The 14544-nt window shown below is 39.1% G+C and overlaps 1 protein-coding gene across 1 annotated transcript; it reads right to left on the minus strand.

Annotated features, from left to right (window-relative positions):
- Window positions 1–941: 941 nt before the first annotated feature.
- On the minus strand, window positions 942–14395 carry LOC135471086 (NFU1 iron-sulfur cluster scaffold homolog, mitochondrial-like). The gene is made up of 8 exons (XM_064750136.1): window positions 14323–14395; window positions 12504–12622; window positions 12000–12135; window positions 11245–11311; window positions 10917–11031; window positions 9992–10095; window positions 6406–6540; window positions 942–1364 (listed from the first exon to the last, which is right to left on the minus strand). The coding sequence occupies exons 1-8, from the start codon at window positions 14385–14387 to the stop codon at window positions 1293–1295; spliced, it is 813 nt and encodes a 270-aa protein (XP_064606206.1). The 5' UTR covers window positions 14388–14395; the 3' UTR covers window positions 942–1292.
- Between the last annotated feature and the right edge of the window lie 149 nt (window positions 14396–14544).

Genomic DNA, 14544 nt, shown 5'->3' on the forward strand with positions numbered 1-14544 from the left:
GGTTTTCAGCAAATATGTCACAGACTAAAGTAACAGTAAATATGGAAAAAATAATGGTTTCTGACATAAGTGCACAATAAAAACTTTCTATAAAAGTTCTGGTAAATAATTTGACTTGAGAAATCAAAAAGAAAAAAGTACCAATTAACACAGACAAAGACTCCTTTTATTGTGAATGGGCATTACCAGCACAAACTGATGGTTTTAAGGTCTAATGACGCTCTCACAGGTATTCTCTCACTGTATTTACATTATTTACATTGTGACTATGTCAAACCTACTTGGCACAGTTCACAACAAAATACTTGCATTCAGCTCACAAGTAACAGATATAGACAGGTTGATTTCTCCGTTGTCATACACGGTGGCTGTACAACATTTACAGCACTTTTTCAAATGTACAGTATCTCCGTTGTCATACACAGTGGCTGTACAACATTTACAGCACTTTTTCAGATGTATAGTATCTCTGTTGTCATACACAGTGGCTGTACAACACTTACAGCACTTTTTCAGATGTACAGTATATCTGTTGTCATACACAGTGGCTGTACAACACATACAGCACTTTTTCAAACGTGTACAGTATTTACTTTAATATTGGTAACCCAAGACAAGCCCATCACCTTTGATAATAGCTTATCTGACGGCGATTCTATCCAATTACAGTAGCCCTGTACACAGCCACTATCAGACAATCACTCACCATCTATTTCACCCTAACAGGCACATCACACACATATACATACACAAAGTTAATACTCTGTCACAGATCAAGTACAGCTGCATACCCTCTGTGAATCAGACAAATACATGTGAAATATTGTGCTATGTGTATATGTTACATACAGTTGTAAACATACATACATGTATGATGTACATACATACATACATGTAAAATAAATTTTTGGAACTGTATTGATCAATAAAACATGATAGCCAGGGTATTCTGCCTGGCTCTGATATCTCTTCTCTCCTTCAAAGAACAAATTAAGTGACACAATTCTAAATAGCTTGTCACCATGCAAAATCCTACAACATGAAATACACAATTCTGCTGAGTTTTCTTGATTCTTTATCGTATTATATAACTATACACAGCTTTAATGCTGCGTCCACTCTTCTGAAAAGTGTGGACCCAACATCAGGAAATTTCACGTCATGTAAGCCAGCGTGTACCGAAAATAACCATAACAACCCAAATAAGAGCAATGTGACACTGTGGTTAAGGGACTGGGGGAAGCGTATGCAGTTTGTTTGATTAGGTAAGAGCATTACACGTACATCCAGCTTTAGGTTTCCCCAAGTTTGTCCTCGAGTTTCTTGAACTCAGACTCTGTCACATTATCCGCTTCATCATATACCTACAATGCAAAACACAAGTGCCATTAGAACTCCTTCCAAATGGAAGATTCCTTATTTAAAGAATACATGAAGACAAATGGGGGATGCTAAGCTGGTTCTGCATCCTAATAAGTTCAATGAACACATTTCCGAAATTTTTCACCTATGCACAAAACAGACTGGTTATTACAAAATGTAAAATATGCCTCATTTTGTTTGGTATAACTTTCTTCCCTATCCTTAAAATCTTTCATTTATCCTTTAAGAATGACAAATTGCAGTAATTCCACCTACATTAACCATGTAATACAAACTGCGTAAAACTAAACTTTATTCAAGGATTGAGAAGTAAATACATCTATTGGTCAAAGACGAAAGCAAAAAGAGGTCCCAATTATACGCAACAGCATCCAAGAAATTTGACACGTATTTAGTGAAAAAAAAATGCTTAATTCCAGATAATTACTGAACATTTTTATCTCTCATCGGTAGCGTACTGTACTGTATTTGAAAGTCAGAGTAGGTAAACTGTAATAGATCTAGTTATAATCTAATTAAACTTTGATACAATCTACTCTAGCATTATCTATTTTTGTATACTGATGCATTTAATAGCTACATGTAGGTTCTTAATATCAGTATTTTATACCCGTATTACGCTACTCTCCCACTGGCCACGACTATCTTCACATCTGCTTCATGTCTAAAATCGGCTTAATATCGGTATTTTATACCAGTATCATGCTACTCTCCCACTGGCCACGACTATCTTCACATCTGCTTCATGTCTAAAATCGGCTTAATATCAGTATTTTATACCAGTATCATGCTACTCTCCCACTGGCCACGACTATCTTCACATCTGCTTCATGTCTAAAATCGGCTTAATATCAGTATTTTATACCAGTACTACACTAATACTCTCCCACTGGCCACGACTATCTTCACATCTGCTTCATGTCTAAAATCGGCTTAATATCGGTATCTTATACCAGTATTACACTACTACTCTCCCACTGGCCACGACTATCTTCACATCCGCTTCATGTCTAAAATCAGCTTAATATCAGTATTTTATACCAGTATTACACTACTACTCTCCCACTGGCCACGACTATCTTCACATCTGCTTCATGTCTAAAATCAGCTTAATATCAGTATTTTATACCAGGATTACGCTACTACTCTCCCACTGGCCATGACTATCTTCACATCTGCTTCATGTCTAAAATCCGCTTAATATCGGTATTTTATACCAGTATTACGCTACTACTCTCCCACTGGCCATGACTATTTTCACATCTGCTTCATGCTATAACCAGCTTAATATCAGTATTTAATACCAGTATCCATGCAACTCTCCCACTGGCCACGACTATCTTCACATCTGCTTTCATGTATAAAATCAGCTTAATATCGGTATTTTATACCAGGATTACGTTACTACTCTCCCACTGGCCACGACTATCTTCACATCCGCTTCATGTCTAAAATCGGCTTAATATCGGTATTTTATACCAGGATTACGCTACTACTCTCCCACTGGCCATGACTATCTTCACATCTGCTTCATGTCTAAATCGGCTTAATATCGGTATTTTCATACCAGTATTACACTACTACTCTCCCACTGGCCATGACTATCTTCACATCTGCTTCATGTCTGAAATCGGCTTAATATCGGTATTTTATACCAGGATTACACTACTTACTCTCCACTGGCCACGACTATCTTCACATCCGCTTCATGTCTAAAATCGGCCTAATATCGGTATTTTATACCAGTATTACGCTACTACTCTCCCACTGGCCATGACTATCTTCACATCTGCTTCATGTCTAAAATCGGCTTAATATCGTATCTTATACCAGTATTACACTACTACTCCCACTGGCCACGACTATCTTCACATCTGCTTCATGTCTAAAATCGGCTTAATATCGGTATTTTATACCAGTATCATGCTACACTCCCACTGGCCACGACTATCTTCACAACTGTTCATGTCTAAAATCCGCTTAATATCGGTATTTTATACCAGGATTACACTACTACTCTCCCACTGGCCACGACTATCTTCACATCTGCTTCATGTCTAAAATCGGCTTAATATCGGTATTTTATACCAGGATTACGCTACTACTCCGACTATCTTCACATCTGCTTCATGTCTAAAATCGGCTTAATATTGGTATTTTATACCAGTATTACGCTACTACTCCTCCCACTGGCCATGACTATCTCACATCCGCTTCATGTCTATAACCGGCTTAATATCGGTATTTTATACCAGTATCATGCTACTCTTCCCACTGGCCACGACTATCTTCACATCTGCTTCATGTCTAAAATCGGCTTAATTCGGTATTTTATACCAGATTACGCTACTACTCTCCCACCTGGCCACGACTATCTTTCACATCTGCTTCATGTCTAAAATCGGCTTAATATCGGTATTTTTATACCAGTATTACGCTACTACTCTCCCACTGGCCACGACTATCTTCACATTCCGCTTCATGTCTAAAATCGGCTTAATATCGGTATTTTTATACCAGGATTACGCTACTACTCTCCCACTGCCACGACTATCTTCACATCTGCTTTCATGTCTAAAATCGGCTTAATATCGGTATTTATACCAGGATTACGTTACTTACTCTCCCACCTGGCCACGACTATCTTCACATCCGCTTCATGTCTAAAATCGGCTTAATATCGGTATTTTATACAGGATTACGCTACTACTCTCCCACTGGCCACGACTATCTTCACATCTGCTTCATGTCTAAAATCGGCTTAATATCGGTATTTTATACCAGGATTACGCTACTACTCTCCAACTGGCCACGACTATCTTCACATCCGCTTCATGTCTAAAACCGGCTTAATATCGGTATTTTATACCAGTATCATGCTATTCTCCCACTGGCCACGACTATCTTCACATCTGCTTCATGTCTAAAATCGGCTTAATATCGGTATTTCATACCAGTATTACACTACTACTCTCCCACTGGCCATGACTATCTTCACATCCGCTTCATGTCTAAAATCGGCTTAATATCGGTATTTTATACCAGTATTACGCTACTACTCTCCCACTGGCCACGACTATCTTCACATCCGCTTCATGTCTAAAATCGGCTTAATATCGGTATTTTATACCAGTATTACGCTACTACTCTCCCACTGGCCACGACTATCTTCACATCCGCTTCATGTCTAAAATCAGCTTAATATCGGTATTTTATACCAGTATTACACTACTACTCTCCCACTGGCCACGACTATCTTCACATCTGCTTCATGTCTAAAATCGGCTTAATATCGGTATTTCATACCAGTATTACACTACGACTCTCCCCACTGGCCACGACTATCTTCACATCTGCTTCATGTCTAAAATCGGCTAATATCGATATTTTATACCAGTATTACGCTACTACTCTCCCCACTGGCCACGACTATCTTCACATCTGCTTCATGTCTAAAATCGGCTTAATATCGGTATTTTATACCAGTATTACACTACTACTCTACCACTGCCACGACTATCTTCACATCTGCTTCATGTCTAAAATCGGCTTAATATCGGTATTTCATACCAGTATTACGCTACTACTCTCCCACTGGCCATGACTATCTTCACATCCGCTTCATGTCTAAAATCGGCTTAATATCGGTATTTATATACCAGTATTACGCTACTACTCTCCCACTGGCCACGACTATCTTCACATCCGCTTCATGTCTAAAATCGGCTTAATATCGGTATTTTATACCAGTATTACGCTACTACTCTCCCACTGGCCACGACTATCTTCACATCCGCTTCATGTCTAAAATCAGCTTAATATCGGTATTTTATACCAGTATTACGCTACTACTCTCCCACTGTCACGACTATCTTCACATCTGCTTCATGTCTAAAATCGGCTTAATATCGATATTTTATACCAGTATTACGCTACTACTCTCCACTGGCCACGACTATCTTCACATCTGCTTCATGTCTAAAATCGGCCTAATATCGGTATTTTATACCAGTATTACACTACTACTCTCCCACTGGCCACGACTATCTTCACATCCACTTCATGTCTATGACCGGCTTAATATCGGTATTTTATACCAGTTTTACATTACTCTCCCACTGGCCACGACTATCTTCACATCTGCTTCATGTCTAAAATCGCTTAATATCAGTATTTTATACCAGTATCATGCTACTCTCCCACTGGCCATGACTATCTTCACATCTGCTTGATGTCTAAAATCAGCTTAGTATCGGTATTTTATACCAGTATCATGCTACTCTCCCACTGGCCACGACTATCTTCACATCCGCTTCATGTCTATAAACGGCTTAATATCGGTATTTTATACCAGTATCATGCTACTCTTCCACTGGCCACGACTATCTTCACATCTCCTTCTTGTCTAAAAATGGCTTGACTCCGGACTCGACTCCTAATGCGGCCTTCTAATTGTTCTGGTCATGTCTTGGCATGTCGGCTTTATACTTGTTGAATCTTGTAAGGTCAGCAAACTTGGCCAGGAATTCACAGTTATGATACTGTCTTTGGTTGTGTCGAAATTTAATCCTGCAATTATCTTGATTCGGTCACAAAAATCAGCATTTGGTCTGGGTTTGTCGTCATTAAGTCGTGTTGTGCCGGGACACTTTTTTGGACAAGAGTGACCATGACCTTTTACAACTATCCCCACTGTCATTCCATGTTGTCCAGCCAAACAGACAATGTGATGGTAACAATGGAAATGGCGTCAAAGGCACCAAAAATGTCATTTCCAGTCAGGTCTTGAAACAGTGTTAAAGGTCTTGAACACTTGTGTTCAGTCCTGGAACTTTGATTGCTGAGTGACCACGATGGGCTACGACATCTGGGTCAAGAACATTCTGGATGTCGTAAACACCCGTGAATATAGTTGTGGGCAGTGGGAGGGACTGACGTCTGTGGTGGTAAGACCCACCTCCTAATGACCCAGTGGGAGGGACTGACGTCTGTGGTGGTAGGGTCCACCTCCTAACCACATACCTGGATGACGCCCATGACCTCTGGCACATAGAACTGTAACATGTTCTGAACTCCATTCTTCAAGGTAACCACTGAGCTTGGGCAGCTGGTGCATGAGCCCTGCATCTTCAGCTTCACAATACCCTCCTCAAACCCCTGGCAATAATACACACATCACAGAATAGTAAGCACACAGAACAGCTAGTACACAAGCCCTCCTGATTCAGCTTCACCCTTCTCAGACCCCTGTAATAATACACACATCACAGAACGCTAAGCAGACAGAACAGCTGGTACACAAGCCCTCCTAATTTACCTTCACCAACACCATCCTCAAACCCCTCTAATAATACACATATCACAGAACGGTAAGCAAACAGAACAGCTGGTACACAAGCCCTCCTGATTCACCTTCACACCTTCCTCAAACCCCAGTAATAATACACATATCACAGAATGTTAAGCAGACAGAACAGCTGGTACACAAGCCCTCCCTGATTCAGCTTCACAACACCCTTCTCAAACCCCTGTAATAATACACACATCACAGAACGGTAAGCAGACAGAACAGCTGGTACACAAGCCCTCCTGATTCACCTTCACACCTTCGTCAAACCCCTGTAATAGTACACATATCACAGAATGTTAAGCAGATATAACAGTTTGGTACACAAGCCCTCCTGATTCACCTTCACACCTTCGTCAAACCCCTGTAATAGTACACATCACAGAATGTTAAGCAAACAGAACAGCTGGTACACAAGCCCTCCTGATTCACCTTCAAACCTTCCTCAAACCCCTGTAATAGTACACATCACAGAATGTTAAGCAGACATAACAGCTGGTACACAAGCCCTCCTGATTCACCTTCACCACCTTCCTCAAACCCCAGTAATAATACACATATCACAGAACGGTAAGCAGACAGAACAGCTGGTACACAAGCCCTCCTGATTTAGCTTCACAATACCCTCCTCAAACCCCTGTAATGGTACACATATTACAGAATGGTAAGCAGACAAATTAGCTGGCACACAAGCCGGCCATATCCAAGTTCAAATTAGCCTCATGTTTGAGTGGCATTAAGATGTTGGGAAGGAAGTACACTGGGAAAGTCTTTCTTCTGGATATACAATATCCAGGTCATTAAAAGGGAAGGAAAACATAAAAATGATGCCAAAATCAGATGGAGTGCCAAAACTTATTTGCAAATATGATCTTTAATAGTTTTTTGGGATTTTTTTTTTCACGAGAAAAAGGGTATTTGAAAATATTTTTGTATGGTGGGTATTTGGGACCAACTTTTGATATTTATCGTTGTTGCATAAGAATGTTCTAAATAAGGATGTAATGCTTGTCTAAAAAAATTGATTTGAATGTAAATTTGTTGTTATTGTTGTTGTTAATATTTCTGAACATATTAAAAATATAGATATGATCCAAATTGAGGTAATACATTTGTTAGCTGAAAAGAACAAATTCTAGTGCAAAAATATTTATTAAACCTGTGTTACATCCTCATTTATGACATTATTAAACAAAGACTATAAATACCAAAAGGTGGTCCCAAATACCCAAAATACAAAAATTATATGTAAGTGTCTTTTTCTCCTTAAGAAAAATTGGAAAAAATACTAAAGACCACATTTAGGAATAACTTTTCGCACTCTTTCATCTGAACTTTTTGTCATTTTTATGTAGTTACTTACATCATTATTACTTTTGATGTTAGTAACTACATCGAACCGTCATGTTAAAGAAAATAGCTACAGGGTTCATACAGAAATGGGGTTTTAAAATTCCACGATATTTCATGATTTTCCAGTCCATCAGTACTAAATTCCATGATATTTCTTAATTTTCCAGTCCATTATTACAAAAACTCCAGGATGTTCCATAATATTCCAGTCCATCATTACTAAAATTCCTGGGTGTTCACCTGTAAAATTCAAACTGTCGAATGGGTGTTTGGTGGGACTGTTAGTGCAATTTGATGGAACAATAAAGTTTGGATTGTTTGTGTATGGTTTTTCTATGCTTTCAACATTATTTCAGTCATATCACTTTATTTAACGAGTGTTAAACATCATACTCAATGAATCAAATGCCTATGGTTTCTGTCTGTTCTACCAAAGCTGCAATATTTAAATAGTCATGCAAAGCATGACAATAAAACAATATACAGTTCTATTTTTACTGACAGGAAGGCCCAAGCAAGTAACATTAATTCATGTAATTCTAGTAATATTAAATGAAACCCTTGGCATGGCCTACATCAGGTGACAGTACAAATGAGGAAAATATATTTATTTATTTATTTGATTCTTCTCTGACGCCATACTCATCAAGATTTCACTTCATGAATGCTGCTGGTAATTAAGACTAAAGACTGGAGCAAAACGGATTACCTAGAGTAAACCATTAACCTTTTGCAAATTACAGACAAACTACCCACATGCAACACTCAGAAAAATGTATACATGTTGTTTTGTTTTTTTTTGGGGGGGGGGGGGTGGGGGTGGGGGTGGGGGGGATGCTGGAAGACAAGTGATCTTAATGAACAATACAGTATGCAACTGGCTACACAAGTATCATAAACTGCTTGGCCTTACTGTCACTAAGGCCTCACAATGGTACTAATAATAACAATATACCACGATTTATTAACACTTGTTTAATATTCTCATCCCTGAAGTTGAATAGAAGAGAATCCATGGTGATTCATCCCAGATACAAAGGATGTTTTATATAAGGTCTCTAGAATATCTTCTGCTGTAGCTCATCGCATGAATTCAGAGCAAGTGTCTAGTGGTGACAATGTTGCCTTCCCACAACCGAATATGAACATCCATCTATTTGTTTTGTGTCCTCCTATTTTTGCTTTCATCAAACAAAATCACTTTCATTTTTATGTGAAATGATGTCTCCCTCATCCTGCTGCACTGTCCATTCACACACATAAGTTACTATCCACACACAGTGTACATTTTACCATTCACACACAGTGTACATGTTACCATCCACACACAGTGTACATTTTACCATCCACACACAGTGTACATGTTACCATTCACACACAGTGTACATGTTACTATCCACACACAGTGTACATGTTACCATCCACACAGAGTGTACATGTTACCATCCACACACAGTGTACATGTTACCATCCACACACAGTGTACATTTTACCATCCACACACAGTGTAAATGTTACCATCCACACACAGTGTACATGTTACCATCCACACACAGTGTACATTTTACCATCCACACACAGTGTACATGTTACCAATCACATAAAGTGTACATTATACCATTCACATACAGTGGACATATTACCATCCACATACAGTGCACGTTACCATTCACATACAGTGGACATATTACCATTCACACACAGTGTACATGTTACCATCCACACACAGTGTACATGTTACCATCCACACACAGCATAAATGTTACCATTCACACACAGTGTACATGTTACCATCCACATACAGTGTACATGTTACCATCCACACACAGTGTACATGTTACCATTCACATACAGTGTACATGTTACCATTCACACACAGTGTACATGTTACCATTCACATAGACTCACCATGTAAATAATGTCTCCCCCATCTTCCTGCACAGTGGGACGAATCCTAGTGTCAATTAGCTCCTTAATCATTTGTACAGTCTCATCATCTTCACAGTCTGCAGCTGAAACAACAATCAGCAAAGGACACTAGTCATTCACAGGGCCTGTGTGCTCATGACTGATCACATAATTTACACAGTGACACTATCTGAAGCATAACAATCGGTAAAGGACACTAGTCATTCACAGGGCCTGTGTGCGCGCGATTGACCACACAATTTACACAGTGACACTTGCTGGAACATAACAATCGGTAAAGGACAACAGTCATTCACAGGGCCTGTGCGCCCGCTATTGACCACACAATTTACACAGTGACACTAGCTGGAACATAACAACAGGTACAGGACAACAGTCATTCACAGGGCCTGTGTGCTCAGAATTGATCACATAATTTACACAGTGACATCAGCTGCAACATGTATGAATACACCTATTATTAAATATGAAATAATGGTGAAATATAAATTTTAAAGCACTGAGATTTATCCTAGTTCCCAGCTGCCACGTTTACCTGTTACTGAGTTCCAGTACCAAATTCTACAGAGAAATCACAAACTGTACAGAGTTTATCTGTATTGGAGTTCCCAGCCAGGGTCTGCAGATTTTACCTTTGTCAGAGTTCCCAGCCAGACTTCAAAGTATTTACCTGTACTAGAGTTTACAGCCAGGCTCTACAGATTCTCACTGTATCAGAGTTCCCAGTCAAGGCTCTACAGATTTTACCTGTGTCAGAGTCCTCTGTCACAAATGTTGAAGTATTTACATGTACCTGAGTTCCCATTCCCTAACATGACAGTCTTTCCTAGCTGCATTTGGGTTTGCAGTCATAAACTACAGTCTTTCCCTGCACCAGGTCATAGTCACAGACTCAAGTATTTACCTGTGTCAGCTGGAGCCTCCTCCTCAGACATCACAGGTAAACCAGTTGCAAAGAAATCCATAATGGTGGCAAAAATCTGAGGCTTTAACACCTGCCAATCTACATCATCATGAATCTAAAATACAAAGGACTTACATGTATTAAACATTAATGGGTACACCCAAATGTGCAGGATAAGAAAAGCAATGAAATTACAAATTTCATAATAGTAACTGGTGATGCAATAAGACTGTAAGCTATGAGAGTGTGGGAGAAATCCTACATGCTTGAGAGAAATCCCTACAGGCAAAAATGCATGTACAACACATCTGACATGATCATAACATACCCTTGTTACAGTAATGAAGTCTGTGCCAAAGAAAATACCTCTCACTCCATCTATTCGAAACAACTGCCTGTTGATAAAGGAAGAGCACATATTAAAACAACAGAATATTAAGCTATACACAAAATACTTGAAACCACAATGCAGTGGAAGTCGTTTCTAAAAAACACTCTGTGCTGATTCATTTAAAGACATATTACCTTACTTACAAATGCAATACAATAAACAAAGACAGTTTTAATAAAGTTTTAACTGCGTCGGTGGCCTATTGGTTTAAGTGTCCGCTTTGAAGTCAGGAGACCCTGGGGTCAAACCACGTCAGGTTATTCCAAAAATTACAAAAATGGTACTTGTTGCTGCCTTGCTTGGCACCCAGCACTGAGAGGTTACAACAAGGAAACATGACTGGTTGGCCCGATGTCAGTATAATGTGACTGGGTGGGGTGTTACGTCTATGTCTTCAGCATTATACTTCAGTGGCAGCAGCACTATGGCAGCATGGACTCACCCTGCCACAAGAAGACACAATATATGAACACACATCTAATGACTCGTTGACATCATATGACGGACAAATTGTTAAGTACGACATTAAATCCCAAGCACACATATACATATTTAATAAAACTCACTATAATTACACAACCAACTGACGCCTTATTTCTGCTGAAAGCAAACTGGTGATTAACCTATACACATTATGTGAATCTCATACTATCATATATTAAGTATGGCATAGTAACAAAAAAGTCACTGACTTTGCTAAGGGTGAGATCTGTGCAGATTTGGCCGTGGGAAAGTCCCTGGTGCCCGACTCAAGAATGGTTCTGCCTGGGATAAACTTAAGACTGTTTGGATTTGGAGTTTCCTGTGTCTGAATGAAAATCTGTCGTTCTGAAACGTGCAAAGTTAGAAATATCACTTCCAAGAGCTGAACTATAAATTATAATTAATATAATAAAAAAATGACTATGGACTATGTGTGCATTCATGCAGTACACATGTACTCATAAGAACTAGAGTAAATCATGACTGTTTGGAGAATGTTAGAATTAATACGAATAGCTAGAATCTGGGACTAATATAAATGTTATATTAGTCCCAACTAGAATCAGATGGGTCTTGAAATTTGCTTAATCTTTAAATCACTTCAATCTTAAGACAAACTTATAGAAGCATGAAAATGGTTTGCTTTCTGATTAACAACCACTTATCAGGACAAAAAGCCCCATGCAGCGTAATGATTACATAAGAGCTCTGACTTTGGAGAAGAATTTGAGAGAGTCGGACATCGTCTCGCAGCAATGAGGGCTGACCACCATTCTGAGTGAAAAGGGAGAGTGATCGGGCTGAGCACTGGCACACTTTCCAATTCCAATTCCTGCAAGTAAACAAAAGATTAAGCTAAATAACTTCAAGGATAACAGGTTGTGTTTCCAATACAGACATTTTTATCCTGACTCATCTACTGATTGGTGTAATTGTTTGCTCAAGGTGTAACATTATATTCAACCTCTTTCTGGCTGGCTGGTTCCAGAGCAGACATCTTTCAAAATTTATTTATTTATATGATTGGTGTTTTACGCCGTACTCAAGAATATTTCACTTATATGATGGCAGTCAGCATTATGATGGGTTGAAACAGGACAGAGCCGGGGAAACCCACGACCATCCACAGGTTGCTGCAAGACCTTCCCATGTACGGCCGGAGAGGAAGCCAGCAAGAGCTGGACTTGAACTCTCAGCGACCGCATTAGTGAGAGATTCCTGGGTCATTATGCTGCGCGGGCATACCAACCAACTAAGCTCTTGTAAAATGGACGGATATTTACCTTTGGGACAACTAGTAGCTCAAGATTTTAGTCTGGTCTGGTGTCTGAGGGTCTAGAACCGTAAACATTGTAAATATTTATTGGACAGGTGGAGGAGGTTAACATCTATCCTACAGGGGTGAATAAGACCAAACCATGACTATACAAGCACCAGAACAAATATAAAAATGCAAACATATAGTCATCCAGGACTAGTCAGATATGTGATTCTAATATTTATTTGTGGAAAATGCTTCACTCAAGCATATGGTTCGTGTGAAAATCAAATAAAAAACAGAGGCTAGGAGAAACCCACAATCATCCGCAGGTTGCTGCCAGGGCTTCACACATACAGTCGGAGAGGAATCTGGCATGCCTTGCACTCACAGTGACCCCACTGGTGCGAGCCTCATGGGTCACAGAGCCTCACCTCAGCCACAGAGGACTCCCCAGATGGTTATCATTTAAATAATAAAATTGGATAGATATACACATATCTGATTTATGACACAGTCAGCATATTCAATATTCTTACCATATACTCTTTTGTTAAATGCATATATTTTGCACATGGAGCTAAGTTTTGTGTTACCTGTTCTATGTTGTTTTTAACTTCATTATTCAATTGTTTTTATGTCATATACATAAAAAATCAATTATAAATCGATTTTATTGGTAAACAAAACAAGATAAAACTCGGAGAAAACCATTTGTCATACCTCCCTAGGTAGCTTGTCTGACACTTTGTGTTGAGCGTTACACCCATCAATCAAGTCCATCACATGCTTTTTAGCATGTTCTTCAATTGTACTTATAGTACACATATACTCTCTGTATCCTAAAATAAGTAGTAACATGCAAATTATATTACATTTTCATACTAGGATAATTCAATGAAACCACGATTTTAGGATTCGGCATGGGACTGAACAGTGACCGTCTGTCGAAAACTTGGCGTCTGGCCATCCACAACACGTCTGCAGTAATGTCAGTCATCCTGCACTAAGCCAAGGCACTTGGCAAAAGTAAAGACAAGTATGTCATGTTCAAATATTTGAGATCAAAAGCGGGTTGGGTTTACTCAGAATACATGCAGAAGCGAATTTATTTCGACTTCGATACTGGTTGTGAAAACTGGACACTCTATAACCCACACGATTTCAATCATCACATACATTATCTGGCTACACAAAACAGCATTCACTGTCATTTCAAAGCCTGGTAAACTTCAAGTATCCAGGAGTGTTAAAAACCATGTTGAATATCCTACCATGCATGGCTGTTGTTTGCAAATAATCTACTTCGTAGCAGCCGACCTGTCAGACGGGAAGCCATGATGAAACCGCATACAACCTTGCCGAAAATTCGCCAAAATCATATCATTCTGAGAAAAATTATTGTCTATTATTTCTTTGAAAAAAAAATTGATTAGGTTTTTCTCCTGTATGCATTTTAAGATATTGTTCGTAATAATTAGACCAATAAATGCACC

This window comes from Liolophura sinensis, chromosome 1, assembly GCF_032854445.1.
Source record: "Liolophura sinensis isolate JHLJ2023 chromosome 1, CUHK_Ljap_v2, whole genome shotgun sequence".
In the NCBI taxonomy this organism is placed as follows: Eukaryota; Metazoa; Mollusca; class Polyplacophora; order Chitonida; family Chitonidae; genus Liolophura; species Liolophura sinensis.